The 19,304-nt window shown below is 40.3% G+C and overlaps 1 protein-coding gene across 2 annotated transcripts in view; it reads right to left on the bottom strand.

Moving 5' to 3' along the window:
• USP24 (ubiquitin specific peptidase 24) overlaps positions 1-19,304 on the bottom strand; it is a 143,477-nt gene that overhangs the window by 101,372 nt on the left and 22,801 nt on the right. The window contains exons 2-5 of one of the 2 annotated variants that reach the window (XM_016185979.2): positions 7,786-7,948; positions 6,571-6,638; positions 3,516-3,659; positions 2,712-2,834 (exon numbers count right to left, since the gene is read on the bottom strand). In XM_016185979.2, coding sequence (XP_016041465.2) covers positions 2,712-2,834; positions 3,516-3,659; positions 6,571-6,638; positions 7,786-7,948 — 498 coding nt within the window. Of the gene's footprint in view, positions 1-2,711; positions 2,835-3,515; positions 3,660-6,570; positions 6,639-7,785; positions 7,952-19,304 lie in introns of both variants that reach the window. The other variant, XM_007518026.3, reaches the window with a different exon arrangement.

A 19,304-nucleotide genomic window follows, 5' to 3' on the forward strand; every position in this document is an offset into this window, starting at 1 on the left:
GAGGGCATCGGGGCCCTGGTGCACACAGCAGAAAAGGACCAGTGTTGGGTGTTTTATAGACACCTATTTATTACAGGAAGATGAGGATTTGTGTCAGTGTTAGTAGCTGTACTACAAACTACTAACTCTCCAGTAATATGACTCTCCAGTAATTGAGAGTAATTACTCTCCAGTAATATGACTGAAAAAGAAGAGTTAACAGACTAGCCAGAGGACGACTCAGCAGGTAAAGCACAGACTTGCATGAGCCAGGTCTGCTTTGAGTCTTGGGCCTGCATATGCAGGAGCTGAGAGATGCTGTTTTCTTTTTCATACTCATTAGGTACTAAATATTTTTAAAAAGAAAAGGAATAAACAGGAACTTCAGTTTAGTTACTTTAAATGTTTTCCTTTTAAATTATTTTTAAGTTTAATGTTTTTTTCTTTACTGTCCTTATTTTTTATTTATTGGATAGAGACAGAGAGAATTTGGGAGGAAGGGGGGAGAGAGGAGAAAGACAAACACACCCGCAGCACTGCCTCACTGCTTGTGAAGCTTTCCCCCTCCTGGTGGGGACCAGGGGCCTGAACTTGGATCCTTCAACATTGTAACATGTGTGCTCAACCAGGTGTGCCACCACCTGGTCCCCTACTTTAAATATCTTCAACTGAAAAAACACTAACCCGACACTACTGGATGGAAATATGAAGCCATTTTTAAACATAGACTGAGTTGGCAACAAAGTGCTCAGAAGTTTAAAACAAAAGCAGAACATAAATCCTGTCAGGTAAGCAGACTCAGAAGCCAACTCTTACTCAGTAGATACTGGCAGAAGTCCGGTGACCTAACTGGTATTTCCATAGCCTTAAGAGTCCCAAAGAAATAAGACACAAAGGGTGTGTGTGGGGGTACGTGGGGGCATATACTAAGATAAGACTGTCACATAAAACTGGCACCCAAAGGATTACATTCCCAGGGTATGGTGAACTGAAATAAATTTAGCAGCAAAAAGGTAAGATACGGAGGGCCTGCCTACCTTGAATCTGGAAGTGGATAGAGGGGAGAAAAAGCATTTTCCAAGAATTTGTAACCAGGGAGAGAAAGGCTATTAGGAGGTTTTGTTGCTCAAATTCACAGACATACTAATTTGAAAAATCTGAAGCTGAGAATTTGAGGCCCTTGATAGTAGTGCTCTCAGGCACCTGGAAGTATTAAAAGTAAATCTTTTTTGGAGGAACAAATCAGGTCTCAAGAAAAAAAAAATCCTACTAGGTTAAAGTGCAAGAAACCCAAGTTCAAAGAAAAATAAACATGTATAAACATGTTTCTACTCACACACATACACACAAAAAACAAGTCAGTCAAAGTTGGCAGTCAGACCCTATAGACAGGAGAGAGTGAGCTTGAAAATATGAGTCAGGGTAATGACATAATAAAAAAGTACTAATCAGAGTCCAAAAGAGTGCCAAACAGAATTTACACAGATTAAAAAAAAAAAAAAAAAGACAGGACAGTACTGGGCCAGCAAAACAGCTCACTTGGATAGTGTGTTGTTTTGAATATGTGTCACCCAGGTTCGAACCAGGTCCCCACCACATTCAAGAAGATTTCAGTGCTATGTTGGTTGGTGTCTGTCTGTCTCTTCTCTCTCAAACACAAACACACACACACACACACACACACACACACACACACACACACACTTCCTCTCTCTAAAAAGAAAGCAAAATACAACACCTGAAAATAAAAGCCAGTGAAATGATCATAAATTCAGCATGAGAGTCAAGGTGTCAACATCAAAGAGAAAGAAAAGATCTAAGAAAACAGTTATGGAAAAGACCGACTTCTTACAAAGGAACAAGCATCAGACCAACAGCCAATTTGACAGTGTTAATCAAAAACAGAGGACTGTGAACTGATATAGTTAATAATCTCACAGAAAAAAATGTCAGGCTAGAATTACATAATTTTTTCTCCTTCTAAGAACTAGAAATAAAGTTTGAGCCATAAAAATAAAAATAAAATAAAGATCTAACCACCAACAAACCTTTCATAATAGCTCTGACTTTGGTATAGCCCTTTTCTTTTTCCTTTCATTTTGAGGGGGAGGGTACTAAAATTATCATGCATGCAAGACACCATCACGAAGTTACTATTTTTCATTCTTTTCTTTAGCAAAAGGAGCGGGGAGGGATAAATGAGAGAAGAGAAACACAGCACCATTCCACCATCCATGAAATGCCCCAGTGCTGTCCATGATGCTCTCATGTGCTGCTAGGGTTTAAACACAGGGCTTCACACACAACAAGGTGTGTTCTGTTGGGTGACTTATCCCTTCCAAAGCAAAAGCTTTAATGATTAGAATTAAAAAAAAAAAAAGTTAGTTTTGAGGAATAATCAGTCAATTCAAATGTTTTAACCTATCAAACATCTCTAAAAAACTAGGACACCAATCAAACTGGTGTTCTGAAGATCCAATAATCAGGGCGCACTCATATCATGCACTCACTCCTCATTTCACTACACAGAGTTTCAAATCTGTACAATTTGTTATGCTCATTAATAGGATGGAAAAAGGTGCACTACCTGAAAGGAAAAGTTAGGGACTTTTACTAGCAGTAAAGTATTTACCAGTTTTCATAGACTAGTCCTTCCATGTTGTCAGGTTACAGCACATACAGAGATAAAAACATGCTTCAATATATCTTACTGGAAGAACATTAACATTTACCTTTTGGAAAGTGGATACAGGTGAAATAGCAAACATATTCCCTTCTCCAAACACTTCTGCCCAATTCCTCTGAGATACTTTCATTCTGTTTTTAAAATGGTATTCATTATCAGGATTGAAAGCCTAGATTCAAAGAGAACAGAGAAACAGTATTACTATCTATTTCTATAGCAACACATATTAGCATTAGAAAAGAAGATAAAAATATAGCCTTGGATTCCTTCGCTAATGGAATCTTTCAAATATCTCAACAAAACATATTCCTTAGTGGGTACAGAAGAGCAAATGGCTAAAGTGATGCTCTCTCGTCCTGTTCACTGTTTGCTGTAAGGGAAAAGAACGAGGTAACAGGACTAGAGGTCAGGTTCAAGGAAGGTGATGCCAATGCCTCAGATGTTCCTGGGCTGCCACAGAGACAGCTGAACAACAAGGCAATGGAGACAAAAGGGAAAAACAGGAATGGTCCTTCTTTTGTGTGGCTATTGTTAGTCAGGGACAAAGTCCAGACACCAAATAGAATGAACACTTTATCAGGAAGAATCTGTGATGAGTACTTACCATGATGATAAGGGATAACTAGTTATTATAACAGCTAATAAAGTTATTAACACCACACAGGTACATAGAATTGCTCTCCTTTAAAAAAGGGGGGGGCAACATCCTTAGGATTAATACCTTTTGATAAAATCACCGCTCATTATTAATTATAATTTGTAACAGTTATAGTCGAGTAGGGATAGATAATAGAAGAGGCACTTTAGCCCCAATCAAAACAACAATTACTTCATTTTCGAGATACTGTACCATTGTGAGCACACCAAGGAGACCAACGGGAATTGGATCTTGCTTTATTCTCTCTGCAACCAGTTCTATGAGTAGCATCAACATGTTGTAGATTCCTTCATGAATCTCAGTCCCCCACTTGTGAACAGCACTAGATGTCAGGAGCTATAAAAACAGAAAGGGCAGTCTACAGTCTAGCATACATCACCAGTTCAGTCTCAAACAGTCAAGAAAGTATTACTGTAACACTTAAGCTTCCCCTCAGCAGGTAATGCATGCTAACAGGTACATCAACACCCAGTCACCTCATAAAGCATTTTGTTTGAAAGAAAAAGCTTACCTGATTCTCTACTTTGTCACCACTTGGAGAAATCAGGTGGTATAAAGAAAATTTACCTGAGTTCTCAGAGACTCAATGTTTTTATTTCTAAAGAGGCATAATTCCTCAAAAGTCAAAAGGATCAGAAGAACATGAACACATTTCAAAAGCCCTGGCAAACGTAAGAGCATTTTACAAAAGTAAGGTATTATTCATATATCATTGCCACCACTACTGGTTAGTATTTCTGGAATCTAAGAAATAGATGTTATATTTCATTGCATCTCAGAATCAGGATTGCATCTTGTCACCAATGAATCAGATTTTTAAAAAAAAAGATAATTTGTCAATGTATTCTGTTTTTGGTGCGCATAAAAGTAATACTCGCTTTTCAAAAATACAAAGTCAAATCTAATGTACTGATATCTCTATGGGTGCCAGGGAGGTGGCACAGTGGATAAAACACTGGATTCCCAAATTTAATCCCTAGCATCACATGCACCAGAATGATGCTGTTTCCTTCTTTCCCTCCTCTCTCATGAATAAATCTTTAAAAATATGTATGATTCTTTTTCAATTTTTTAAAATATTTATTTATTCCCTTTTATTGCCCTTGTTGTTTTATTGTTGTAGTTGTTGTTGGATAGGACACAGAGAAACGGAGGGGGAGAAAGACAGACACCTGCAGACCTGCTTCACCGCTTGTGAAGCAACTTCCCTGCAGGTGGGGAGCCGGGGGCTCGAACAGGAATCCTTACTCTGGTCCTTGGGCTTTGCATTTAACGCACTATGCTACCGCCCGACTCCCAAAAATATGTATAATTCTTAAGTGAGAAGGCATTTTAACAATTTTGCAGCTACTTTTCTTAAACATTAAGTATAAAACAATGGTACGTCTTATACTCTTAGATTTATAAAAAAAAAAAAAAAAACGGGAAAAGGTACTGAAATCAACCTCACTTCATCTTCTTAATCCTCAATTGTCTAGTTCCCAGGAAAGTCTAGTTCAGTAACAATTGCCAGAAGAGGTAATAAGAAATCAAAGAATCTCACTTAATAAAGCTTTATCGTGGCCACATTGTGAGCTCTTCACTACTAGCCCAAACTTCTTGAGTGGCAGGGGGGAAATCTCAGTGCCAGATTTTTTTCTTTTTTAAAAAAAAATGTTTAATTATTATTATTATTATTATTATTTTGCTGTATAGAGACAGCCAGAAATCTAGAGAGAAGGGGGAAACAGAGAGGGAGAGAGACGCAGAGACACTTGTAGCACTGCTTCACCACTTGCAATGCTTTCCCTCTGCAGGTGGGGACCCAGGCTTGAACCCGGGTTGTTGTGCATTATAACATGTGAGCTCAACTAGGTGCGTCATCACCTAGCCCCACAGATTTTTCCCTTTATAAAATTTTTATTATCTTTATTTTATAGGACAGCCAGAAATTGAGAGGAAGGAGGATATAGAGAGGGAGAGAGACAGAGAGAGACCTGCAGCCCTACCTCACCACTCATGAAGCTTTTCCCCGGCAAGTGAGGACTGGGGGCTTGAAACCAGGTCCTTGTGCATTATAATATGTGTGGGTCCCCCCCAATTTTCTAAATGTCAGCTAGGGGCATTATTTACTCAAAGTGTCAGTAACCCTAAAACTGATTTTTCTGCAAGCTAATAAATTACTATTTTTAGCATAAAATTATAAACTGATAGATGAATTTATCCAAATTGAAAGAAACTCTTGATTTTGTATAGTCCAAGTGCCAAACAACGGAAAAAGATCTCCACCTTTTTTCAAGATGAAGCTATTTCTGTTCCTAAAATTAACTGTATTATCTTGTATGGTTCAATTAAGGGTGATTCTGTCTGTCAAGGGGCAGACAGGAAACAACAGTTTGAAAAGGAACAGTGTACTTCACTGGGCTTTAGGATAAATACAAACTATCCATCTGTGCTGCCAGTGATTTGTTTGCAGATGAACACAAATGGGAGTCAAAACCCAGAAGCACAGGACAGCGGGGGACTCATTCCACAGAGACTTAACTAAGCTTTCTCTGAGTGAGGTGCTAACTATCCACAAGGGGCAGCAGCAGTGTCTATGAACTCATGTCCTAAAAGGAGGTCATGCTGAGCTAGATGGCCTTCAGAAACACACGGCCTGTGATCTTCTAGTCTCACTGTTGGGAAAAATTGCTTTACAAGAGATATGAGCAGAAAGGGAACAGGAAAATCACTCTAGCTCTGACAGAGTGGCTGCTATGTGCAGATCGTGCTGCCAGTGAGAATATCCAGTCCAGTCAAACCATCTACTTGAAAACACCTGCTTCTGTCTCAACAGAAAAAAAAAGAAAGAAAAAAAATAAGAGTATTAAATAGTTTGTACTTTCAGTGTCACAATCCTTAGCTTAGTAAGATACAAAATTTCTAGCATATGGCAGAATTATGTCTTCACCTATTCTTTGGCAATTAAATAAAAGGATATAAAAGTGGTAGCTGGCCAAAGACTTGCGCAAGCAAGTATCAAAATATCAAAGAAGTTAACCATTTATAAGCCCCAAACTCACAGAGCTACTTTTTCATATTATAGAATTCCTCAACTGAGAGAGCTCCAGTGATGCAATCGGTTAGTGTGCGGTACTTATGCAGAATTCCTCAATTGAACAAGATTCAGAAACTGATCTCCTACATGAAAAACCAATTCTAAAAGGAAAAGCCTGCTCTCACCTTTACCAAAACAACAAAAATCAAGCCAAAAATCAATTCTTACCTTCTTAAATGCTTCAGGCATACATCTATCCATAAATCTTTTACAATTCTCATCAGACTCAGAAAGACCTTAGTAAAATAAATAAAAGAACATGGCATATTTAGATTTTAAGTAGTTTGTTGAAATCATATATGCTATTCCAAAACCACACACGGAACTACTTATAATAAAACCCTGATTTGTAAAGGGATGATTAAAAGTAAAAATTATATGCATTCTGATGGAGGAACAGGCTGAGTCAACACAGTATTAGTTTGTTGACTGCACAGTACATGTATTAATAGTCACTAATTATTCATACACATTTGTTAATAGTATAACAAATATTAATTATAGCTGGAATGGTACGTCCATGTCAGAGTAACTCCAAATGCTCTCATTAAATGGCTAATTAAAGATCAACAGGCAACTATTTACTAGTCTTTTTTTTTCTATAAACACAAATATTTTTTCTATAAAAACAAATATTTCTAATAAATGCCCAAACCACTCTCCTTCCCAAAGCAAAGTGATGAATTCTGTAATAACCCGAGCAGAACTATACCTGGACATAATGAGTGAAAAATACTTGCTAAATAAATTAACAAGCCCAATGTAAACTTTCAATCTCGAATATTCTTTTAAAATCAGTAAAAATATTTCCCATTAGGGATACTGTTGGACACATTTTCTTTCTCTCAGCTCCACTGTCTATTGAAGAACCTAGATCGTAACAGGCACTCAGTAACTGCTGCTGCTGAGAGGCCAGTTACAAATACACCACAGAAGCCTATTAAGATTATATTAACACCCATTCTTTCAACCTTGTGAGATTTTTTTATTACTCTATTAAGTTAATAGCTGTAAAGTACATAAGACAGTGCCAAGTATTTAATAAGCCTTAAATGTTGGTAAAATAAATATTACTTTCTTTTCTTGAGGAAAGCTTATGTTACTGAGTTGAGTCTTAATTTAAAAGTGCTCCAAATTTCTATGGAAAAAGTTCATTTCAATTTCTATAAAGTTTTCCAACTATATTTTAAAGAATCTTACATTCTCCTGAAGCTAGATAAAAATAGCTGATTTCATTTACAGCTTTTATCCCACAGGAGCTAAACCAGACTAAAAAGTACATGATCTGAGATGATACAGATAGGCAGTGACAAGAAGTAAGATTAAAGTCAGGACTCATATCAAAAGTCTCCTCTTGTGTCCTGATGAGGCCTGAACACTTACCAAGTCTTGCTAGGTAGGTAGATGCCAATAGGCATTTGCCTAGTGATTCTTCTCGCTTATAAGGGATAGACCAGTGATCAGTCAAGACACGGCTTTCCAGTTCATATAGATTTGTTGTAGGGAATTCAATTCCTTCTCCTGAGCAGTTCCCATTTTCATCATTCTTCTGGCAAAAAAGGATTATGGAGAAAGAAAAAAAAGATGGAAGGCAAGAAGTAAAGAGGGAGGGAAGGGAGAGAAGGAGGGAGGATAGGAGGGAGGGAGGGAGGAAAGGAAAAAAAGAAAGAGGAAGAAAGAAAAGGAAAATTAATTAGTAACTACTCTAAATTTAGAGAGAGGTAGATGCTCCACCATCCATAGTGTTCTCATGTGGCACTGGAGCTCAAATCTAAGGTCTCACACACAGCAAGGCATGTACTCTACTGGGTGAGCTACCTCATGACCCTAACACATTTAATTTAATAAAGTAAGATAATTGATTGATGGAAAAGTCATGACACATTTTTACATATAAAAATACATAACTTTTTCAATAACCCAATACTTTATCGACAGCTATGAATAGCATGGATTCCACATTTTTCATTATAATTACATCTTTCACCAAGACTATATATCCAATACGCTTTTATCATATGGTAAACCTACTGCTTTTTCTCAGGTGACCTCTTCCTTCAAAATGAACTTTTTTTTTCCTTCTAGAAACTGTCAAACCTTTTATCTGCAGCCACCCTCCCTTCCTCTCTCCCCTCATTTTATCACTGAAGAGGTAAGTTTCTTCAGTGACTTTTCTGTACTGGTAGACTCTCCCTCCTCACTACTGACTCACTGCAGTCTCTACTCTTCCCAAAGTGCCTGCTGGTAAGGCCACCACTGAACCCTCTAGCATTAAATCCAATGAGCATATTCAGTCATTATCTTCCCTCTCAAGAGCATTTCATCTTTAGCCTACTGCCTCTTCTAAAATGCTTGATTCACTTCTCTTACCTCCCAGGACAATACACTTTCCCATTCTTTATCCACAGGTCTTATCTATTCCTATTCTGTCTACTCCAATACATTCTTAGCTACTAACCACTGGTGATCCTCAGAGCGCTATGCTAGGTTCTTGTTCTCCCCAGTATTCTCCATGTAGTGCAAAATACACCAATACATTTAGCAGCACAGAGAAACCAAAAACTCATTGTTGCAACCCTGTTTTTACCAAGTCTACCCCAAGACCAGTGTCTAGACCTCCTAAATGTCTCTCAAGTCTATCTATCTCCACAGAGATGCCACTATTCCTGAGCTCACTGCTTTCCATCCTCTTTAACCTATGTAACACTTCCATATCCTTACCTTTCCAAAAAGCTCCCCCAGAACCACACCAAAATTAGTATATATTCTACCATCCAGATCTTCACCATAGCACTACTCACGGAGATTATTTTTTATGATATGTTTACCCCCAATATCCAGGCTCCATATGGATCAGAACTGTCTGGTTTTGACCTGTTCTGTAACTCTGAAACTTGGAACCTAACCAAAGCACTGGTATTTAATATATATGGTTAAATGGAAAAAAAAAAAACATTTCATGCAAATGGGATTTCAACTGTCCAATATTATAACTGCCATATTTTCCATCACTTATCATGCTGATTGGTAATTTTCATATATAGATCCTTAGATTATAAAATGCAGGCACTCTGCAAGGCAGATTGGCAACTCCTCAAAGGCTAATCATATTTACCACAAGATACAGAAATTCTACTCAGTAATATGCCCAAGATAAACCCAAGAGAAATGAAACCACTGTCTGCACAAAAACTTGTATATAGTAGTAATGTCGGTAAGTCAGTAAGTGGTAACAAGCCAAATGAAAACTCATGAATAAAAATGTGGTAAATCCATGTGTCAAACGAATATTTTTAGTCCTAAAAATCAACAAAGAACTGGTAGGTACTATGACATAATGAACTTCGAAGCCATGTTCAAGCGAAAGAAGCCAGTCACAAAAGGTCACATACAATCATTCTATTTTGTGAGCTGCGTAGAAAAGACAAACAAAAAGTGGATTAGTGGTTGCCAGAGAATGAAAGGCAGAAGAAGGAGAAAAAAAAAAAAAGTAGAGTGACTATAAATAAATGACTCCAGTTTATTTCTGAGGTGATAAAATCTAAAATTAAAGAAGTGTGATGACTCTACATTTCTATGCATGCATACTTGAATAGAGAAAATCGTACGGTGAGTCATATCTCAGTAAAGCTGTGGAAAAGTTGGCCAACAATAATGAATTCAATGATCATTGTCACTAAACCTAAAAGAACATGTTAATATACCTAAGAATTTAAGTTAGATGGATCTACTAACCTGAACTGAAAATTAAACATAGGATCTCCAGATATATTTTTTAAAAGCATTAAGAAAATAATGTATCTACGAGTAAATAAGTGAAAATTCTCTAGCTGCCTCAACAGTGAACATTCTTACCCTTCAAAAAGAAGGGAACAGAGATGATGTGCACTACACTTAACAAATAATACAAAGAACCACTACATTTTGAGGAGGTCGCAATCAACACAAAAAGACGGAATCACAAGAGATGAAGAAAGAGTGACTTGCGCCCATATTTAAGTTGGCTTAATGTTCTGAGTCATCATTTTTAGCAGAGCTCGTTCTTGGCAAGAATAACAAATTGAGCAAGAGAACACAAGGCAACTTGGAACTGTCCTATTGCAAAACAGATCTCAACAGACATAACGTTTGGGACTTTTCATAAGAACCCTAACTGTAATCCAAATCCAAATGATATCCAAGTAACCACTGGAGTGTGTGGCTGTAGGGGCGGAAGGCAGCTCACCCAGTGTACACTTTGCCATGTGTGAGGAGCCGAGTTTGTGTCCCGCCCAGCACAAGGGAGCACCATACAAAGGGGAAGCTCTGAAAGTGGTACAGTGCTGGCGTGCTGTTTATTCTCTATACTATAGGGGGGGGAGGTGGAGAAAGACTTCACAGGAGGGTTGGAATTGAACAAGCATGATGCCATGGCAGGAAAAAAAAAATTAATAACTTTAAATATATTTATCAAAAACTTACTGGGAACAAAGATAAAGACACAGGTCTTGTCTTTAATAAGCAGGACAATGTGAAATAGAGAAGAAGCAACGCAAAACAGCCTAAGGAATTGTGTGTACATGCACATGGGGAATGAAAGCATACAAAGCTGAAGAAGTTGAAAGGAAACAGTATTCCAGACAGAGGTTGAGGAATACAGTATTTCAAAACCACTGTTACATTTTCTTTCAAATATATAAAGTAGCAAAACAATTTAATGTCCTAAGCCTTTTTGACCACTTGAGGCTATGCCTTCCTTCCTTTAAAAAAAAATTTTATTTTATTATCTTTATTTACTGGATAGAGACAGCCAGAAAATGAAGAGTGAAGGGGCATGATAGAGAGGGAAGGAGACAGAAAGACAACTACAACATTGCTTCACCACTCAGAAAGCTTTCCTCCAGCAGGTGGGGGCTGGGAGTTTGAACCCATGTCCTTGTGCACTGTAACATACGCACTCAACCAGGTGCACCACCACCCGCCCCGCAATGCCTTTATTTTTAATTATGGCAAGCCATCAATCTTACTTAAATTTAAAAGCACTTAATTTGGGGGGCAAGGAGATAGCCTAGCAGTAATGCAGAAAGACTTTTGTGCCTAAGTCTGCCAGGGCCCAGGTTAAATTTCCAGCACTGCCATAAGCCAGATCAAATAAAAAGCCAAAATAAAAGTACTGAAATTTTAAAAAATATTTATTCCCTTTTGTTGCCCTTATTTTATTGTTGTAGTTATTATTATGCCGTTGTTGTTAGCTGATAGGACAGGGGGAGAGAAAGAGTCACCTGCAGACCTGTTTGACCACTTGTGAAGTGGCTCCCCTGCAGGTGGGGAGTCAGGGGCTCGAACCAGGATCCTTATGCCAGTCCTTGCACTTTGCTACACCTCAGTTTAACCTGCTGCGCTACCGCCCGACTCCCAAAAGTACTTAAAATTGTAAAGATACTTTACAATGTTTACATACATTTAGCATTTGTTAGAGGTACACAGCCTGTCACTAGTAAGGCGGACAAGAATTTACAAACAGCTCTTTGGAGCTCAGGGTCTCTTGGCTCCTCTGGACCCCTTTTTCCATTCAGCTGCTCTTTAGAACATGCTTCGCCTTCAGGGGCTGGGGGCTTGTATGGCCTGTCCTTCTGTTGTTTCTTTCCTCTTTCATTATTTACACATGTGTGTGTGCGTGCGTGTATATACATATGTGTGTGTCTATATATATATTTTACATTTTCTCATTTATTTTGGATAAAGGCAGGAAGACTGAGAGGGGTTCAAGCACCCAGTCTCCACCTGTAGGAAGGAAGCTTTCTGAGTGGTGAGGCAGTGCTGCAAGTGCCTCGTTGTCTCTCTATATCTCTCCCCTTGCTTGCGATTTCTGGCTGTCTCTAACCAAAAAATAAAGATATTTTTAAAAATTAAGAAAAGAGAGGGGGAAATTGGGAGAGAGGAAAAGGGACACCTGCAGCCCTGTCTGACCACTCATCAAACTTCCCCTTCCCACCCTACAGGTGGCCCCTGTAGCTCCTTTCTCTTTCCTTTAAAGTGTTTTGTTTGGGGGTGATGGGGCTGGGAGAGAGAAGTATGAAGGTCTCTTCTATCAATTTAATACTGATGGACGTAACTTGATGTTTGGGGGTTCTTAGAGATCATACACCTGAATGCATAAGCCCCCCGCCCACCACTACCACCGCCGCCGCCACCCCCCCCCCCCCGCCCACACACACATCTGTGAGTGATGAAGTCCAGGCAATATGAAAAAGTAAAAAGAAAATAGTAAATGAATTAATATGCTAAGTTACGATTTCTGGATTGGCTGGTACAGGAGTACAACCAAAAATTAATTAACTTTGTTGGATAACTGAGGCAGTTTCCGAAATAAACACTCTTCCTGGCATCCATAAATACAAATGAGAAGATAAACCAGGACTCAGCAACTCTCATACTTAACAGGGTCATAGCATGCGAGGAACCTCAAATTCCTCTGTACAGACGTGGTGCAGAGGAAGGGCTACTAACTTAAAGGGGTAACTTCAGTGCTTTTCACTGCTGGCCATGAAAACTTTCATAGGACTAATAAATATTTTTACTACACAGCATAGATCTACTTGCAAAATTTAGGAAAAATGCTTAGATTTAACATGTAGACTATTTTGAAAAAAGTAAATAAACATTTCATTGAATTATAGCTTCTATATTTATAATTATACATGTTTATGCCATTTCTCATATCCAGGAACTTATCTGTTTGACAGATGCAGATGCACCAGCCTAAATCTTAGCAATATTTAATGAGGCTAAGTACACCAAACAATGTCATTTACTAAATCCAAATGAGCCTTAAAAAAATCATTACATAAAGCTCTACATTTTCTGATAGAATCTAATATCTATTTAGATAACCACCTTCACTGAAATTTTGAAAAGATAAATACATTGCTCTTGAATTCCAAAAGAATAGAATTGAAAACGTAAGGCTTTTTTTTTTTAAAGAAACAAAACTTATTTCAGTAGTTACCACCTCTTAGAGATAAGTTTCTGTCTGTACAATGACTCAAAAAAAGGGGGTCGGGCTGTAGCACAGCGGGTTAACCGCACATGATGGACCGGCATAAGGACCGGCATAAGGATCCCGGCTCGAGCCCCTGGCTGTGCTATCACCCAGCCCCTAATTATATATTTCTAAGTGGAAAATAAAAAGTAAACGACAAGCAATGGTTTTTCTCGTATATGGAACATGAATAACTAAAACAAACTTGCAAATAAATATTATGAACAAACTGAGTCTTGAACTCTGTGAAAACCGGTGATTATTGAAGGGAAAGAGGGAGAGGACATAGAGGGCACAGGCTGAGGTGAGGGCCTCTTTGGTGTAATGGAACTGGAACTCAGTAGAATGTGTAGTGAGGTGTGTGTGTTCCTAAAATTTAATAATACTGTAGACCAGTGGTACATCGATTTGTTAAACAATATATAGAAATAACAGTTTATGAAGTGTTGTCAAATATTGCTGAAAGGTAATTTGTTACACTCAGCATTTATCCTTTCATCTAAATGTAACGGTAGGGAATTAAAGATCATTGATGCCAAGAGAAAGAAAATAGGTAGCTGAACTCTGGGCCTTCCGTTTTACTAGACGGCAGGAGGAAGGAGAGAGAACACTGGATTTAGAAACATCCAGATGGCAGAAAAATGAGTGGCAAAAGAATGTATCTACTGAGTACCTCCCTGCTGAGCTTCAGGAATGGTGCAGTGTCTGCCAGTCACCGTGGAGTATGAATATAAATTATATTTAATTCCCATCAGTCTCTTTATATATTCTCTCTCTGTCCCATATGAAATGAATCTGAAATTCCTTTTCGAGCTTGATAATTCAAATTTTTAGATGGGTAAACAGAGGCTCAAGTAATACAAATTTATCCATTCCGCATCCTATTTGTTAGTTACTTGGCTACTAGTAATTCCTATATGTGTGCTCCGGAATGAGATAAAGGCAAGATTCCTCTAAACCCATGGCTCTAGATTAAGCTTAATTGGAGACCTTCCTGCTAATACTGGCAGAATAGCGCACATTTACTAAGAACCCCTCCAGAGTAAAGGGAAAGAGGTTTTTTATTTAAAAAACAAAAAAAACAAGTCATGCCGGTTTGAGTCCCCGGCCCCCCACCTGCAGGGGAGGCCCTTCACAGGCGGTGAAGCAGAGCTGCAGGTGTCTGTCTTTCTCTCCTCCCCTCTGCCTTCCCCTCCTCTCTCCATTTCTCTCTGTTCTATCCAACAACAACAGTAAAACAATAACTACAGCAATAAAACAACAAGGGCAATAAAAGGGAATAAATAATTATTTAAAAAAATTAAAAACAACAAGTCATGCAATATACCCTAAACTAAGATTTGGGAAGGCAAGAGAGGATTACTGTTGTATGCTTTACATTGGGTTGTAGTTCTCCCCCGCCAGGAGAATTGGATCAGTCCAGTTAGTTTCGCAGGCCCGCTTGGCCCCGCCCCTAGGAACCCCGAGAGAGGGTTCCTGAGTTCCAGAGTTGGAGAGTTCAAGAGTAAGAGAGAGTTCCAGAGTTGCAGAGTAAGAGAGAGTGCTTGCGCTGCGCAAAGAGACAGCAGAGTTCTGTTTGGTGATTAGTTTGTCTTAGTTTATGAGTCGTTGTTCCTGAATAAAGAAATACAGCTTCCCTGACCAGCCGTGTGTCTGGTCGTCTCTGTTACCCGCCCGTGAAGCTAGCCCGCCCAGCTAGAGCCGCCGAAACCGCCGAAAATTTTAACAACAAATGGTGCCCAAGTGGACCTGACCTGCGCATCTCTCAGATAAGTAAAGACAACTTGGCTACCTATGCACTATGGCCTTCTCTTCTGCTTGTGAAGAGATCTCCAAAGGCCTCTGTTCTTTCTTCACAAGACTGTTTTGCTGTTTCTGGAACATTTATCTATGGACCACTCTGTGGTTCCCACTCGCTCGGGCGAACTCAGAACAGCCAGCGGGAATAGCCAGCGGGCGGGAGGCGAGGCGCAGAGCTGCTGTTTCCACCTGGTTAAACAGCCAGCCAGCCGGCTGCGCCCAGACAACCCCGCGCACCGCGCCCGCAGCCCGGCAGCCTGCAGGAGGCTGATGCCACCACACAAGAGCCTGATGCCACCTCACTGGAGCCCGACGCCAACACGCAGGAGCCTGATGCCAACACACTAGAGCCCGATGCCAACACGCAAGAGCCCGATGCCACCAGGCAGGAGTCCAGTGCCAGCCCACAGGAGCCGGCTCTCCACCGCGTGGCGCAGGGCACTGGACGCGTGATCCCTCCACGCTGCTCGGCCACTGTGAACAGAGCAGGAGACATGGCAGGGCCATGGGGCAGGGCCACGGCGGCCTATCATGGCCGCCACCCCCGGGCACCTAGGCCCACGCCTTCTACAATGCTGGCCTGCCCACCCTCTTGCTATGAATTCTGGAACGATCCCGGACCTCCCGGACCCCCAGGCTCCCTGCCGAAACTGGGCACATGAGATCTCCAGCCACCGGTCCGGTCTGAAGGCAGACAAGCTGGAGTACGCAGAGATTTGTGCAGAGATTGCAACGTGCAATTCCTTGAAGTGAAGCTGCGCGGGAAGCCACCTCCGTATGGTGAACACCCCCCCCCAACAACTAAGACAGTACAGATTTAAATTCGTGTTTAAAATGACATGTCTTCGTAACAAAGGTTTCTCTCCTTGTGTATTAATGACCATGTTTATGTGTATGTTTAAAGTTTGGTAAACAGTAACTTTAAGGCTAAATTCTTACTAGTCAAAGTTAAATGAAAAAGGTTTTCAACGTAATTCTCATAAAGATAAAATTAACTTACATTTAAAGTCTGAGGTAAAAATTAGTTAACAATCAATATATTTTAACTAAGTTGGGCTAAACAAAAGGTTAAATAGACTTGTTGATGTGTAAAACTCTCCATTACCTTCTCTATTAGAAATGGTAGATCGCACAATGGCTATGCTAATTATTCTTATGCCTGAGGTTTCCTTTCCTGACTCCATCTTGAATGGGTGTAACAAAAGGTTAAAAGACGTTGTTGCCATGTTACTTGCTTACATGTTTCTCCATGTTTGTGCCAGTTTCTTTTTTAAAAATGCCTGTATGATATATGTTTCTGTTCACCCCACACCCTTGATACTGTAGTCATTTAGTTAAAAAGAAAAGGGGGAATTGTTGTATGCTTTACATTGGGTTCTAGTTCTCCCCCGCCAAGAGAATTGGATCAGTCCAGTTAGTTTCGCAGGCCCGCTTGGCCCCGCCCCTAGGAACCCCGAGAGAGGGTTCCTGAGTTCCAGAGTTGGAGAGTTCGAGAGTAAGAGAGAGTTCCAGAGCTGCAGAGTAAGAGAGAGTGCTTGCGCCGCGCAAAGAGACAGCAGAGTTCTGTTTGGTGATTAGTTTGTCTTAGTTTATGAGTCGTTGTTCCTGAATAAAGAAATACAGCTTCCCTGACCAGCCGTGTGTCCGGTCGTCTCTATTACCCACCCGTGAAGCTAGCCCGCCCAGCTAGAGCCGCCGAAAATTTTAACAACAGATTACCATTTTAAATTTTTCTCCTAAACAAACAAACAAAACAAAACAAAAAAACCAAAAAACTAGGCCTGTTCCTTTCCCTCCCTCCCTTCTTTCTGTTTCACTAGGCTAGGTCTCATGATGCCTGATTTCACTGCTCAAGGACTGCTTTTTCATTTAAATAGAAGAAACCAGAGCTGCCCCTAGTGTCCTGGCACTCCCTGGTGGTGCTGGGACTCAGATGCAGATGGGCACCCTACCAGGTGAGCTCATCCTCTGCCAACCCCCATGCCCACCTCAAGTATTTCTTCTTTTTCTTCTTCTCCTTCTTATTACTGTCACTAGAGTTATCGCAGGGGCTCAGTGCCTACATGACAATCCACTGCCCTTTATTTTCTTTATTTGATAAGACAAAGAGAATATGAAAAGAATAGGAAAAGAAAGAATAGGAAAAGAAAGCGAAGGAGAGAGATACCTACAGTACTTGCTTCACCACTTGTGAAGCTTCCTTCCTACAGGTGGGGAGTGGGGACTTGAACCCAGGTCTTGAGCATGGTAAAGTGTGCACCACCACCCAGCACCCTCCCCTCTTTTTTTTTTTTTAACCAGAGCACTGTTCAGCTCTAGCTTATGGTGGTGCAGGGGCTTGAGCCAGAGACTTTGGAGCCTCAAGCATGAGAATCTGTTTGCATAACCATTATGCTATCTACCCTCTACCACCAAGTCTTTCTTAATTCATTGGATTTCCTAAAGCTCTAGAAAAGTGGTTATCTGGTATGAGTCACTAACTTTTATTCTTCATTTTACTGAAACTTCCTTTACTGTGTCTTTCTATAGGACAGATCTAAATGTTGACTGTTACCCCTAACTTCGCAACCTTGAACAAACAACCTTCTAAAGTTGTCTGTGGAATATGGGTCCAAGAAGGATGACAGAGGACCTAGTGGGGGTTGTATTGTTATATGGGAAACTGGGGATTGTTATGCATGTACAAACTATTGTATTTACTGTTGAATGTAAAACATTAATTCCCCAATAAAGAAAGAAAAAAAGAAAGAAAAAAATCTCTAAAAAAAAATAAAGTTGTCTGTGTACCTCAGTTTACTCAACAACAAAAAATGAAGAGATGTGACTGGCTCGCAGGACTGATGTGCAGACAGGTGGCAGTGCCTGCAGAGGCCAGCTAGACAGCAGGCCCCTGAGGAACAGACTTCTCCTTAAGCTGCCCATGAGTGTGCCATCTCTCCAGCCGACCCTTCAACCCTGGTGTCCAGAGACACTTCAGAGTGACTGTACTCACAAAGAATTTAACATTCTTCTGCCTCAGAGTTGCTTCTAATATTCCAAACCCTGAAACCTTGTATCATCTACCCGGACAGTGGGTCACCACACTTCCGTGAGTGCATGTCACAGATTGCTCCTGAATTGTCTGCCTGTCCTAGCCAGCCACTGCCTGAGTAGAGGTCTGCACTAGTGTGTTTAGACTGCTACAATGTTCTGAGACCTGCTATCCCAGATAATCAGAAATGCCATCACAGTGGCCCAGGTGGACCTCCTTTGGAAAACCAAAACCAAACCAAACCAAAGTATTCGACCTGGGGAGACAGCACAGTGGTTATGTCAAAGACTTTCATGCCTTAAGTTCAGAGGTCTCAGGTTCGATCCCTCATACCAACATAGGCCAGAGCTGAGTAGTGTTCTGGTCAAACAACAACCAAAGAAGCAGTCTCGTTCCTCAATTGCTCCGGGTCCTCCACGAGATCCCAGCGGCCTCTAGGAGGCTAGACGGTAAGAGCAAGCCTCCTGCACCAGCACAAAAAGGTTCTTCACTATCTGACCACAACCTGCACAGAACCCTCCCCCACTACCACTTTCCCAACCCCTTCTACTCTAACCACACTAAACTTCAGGTCCCTGACACATAACACTGTCAGAAAACTATGCATAGCGCCATGCTGTTGCTTAAATCGCCCTTTCTTAACCTAGTGAATTACTAGTCCTTTTTTCTTGCTAGGAATTAAATGTCAGTTACCCCTTTGGAGGTAGGGCCTTGGAAAGTGATTATGTCTGTCACAAGAGCTCTGTTCTTCTAAGAGAGAACACAAAGGGTAAACTCGCCCCTTCTGATACATGGGGTGATAGCATCTATAAACACCTGTAAGGTCAACCTCTCCAGATACCAATCTGTCAATGGCTTTGGACTTCCCCAGACTCTAATATTAGAAGGAAAATAATGTTGCTGTTTTTAAGACATCTACTCAATGACACTGTGTTCTAACAGTCCAATTAGACTAAAACATTCTTCAAAATAAGCTAGTGTCATCTCTTAAAAAAAATACACTTGCCTTTTTTTATGAGAGAGAATGGGAGTGACCACAGTACCACTCAG

Source organism: Erinaceus europaeus, chromosome 13 (genome assembly GCF_950295315.1).
Source record: "Erinaceus europaeus chromosome 13, mEriEur2.1, whole genome shotgun sequence".
NCBI lineage: Eukaryota > Metazoa > Chordata > Mammalia > Eulipotyphla > Erinaceidae > Erinaceus > Erinaceus europaeus.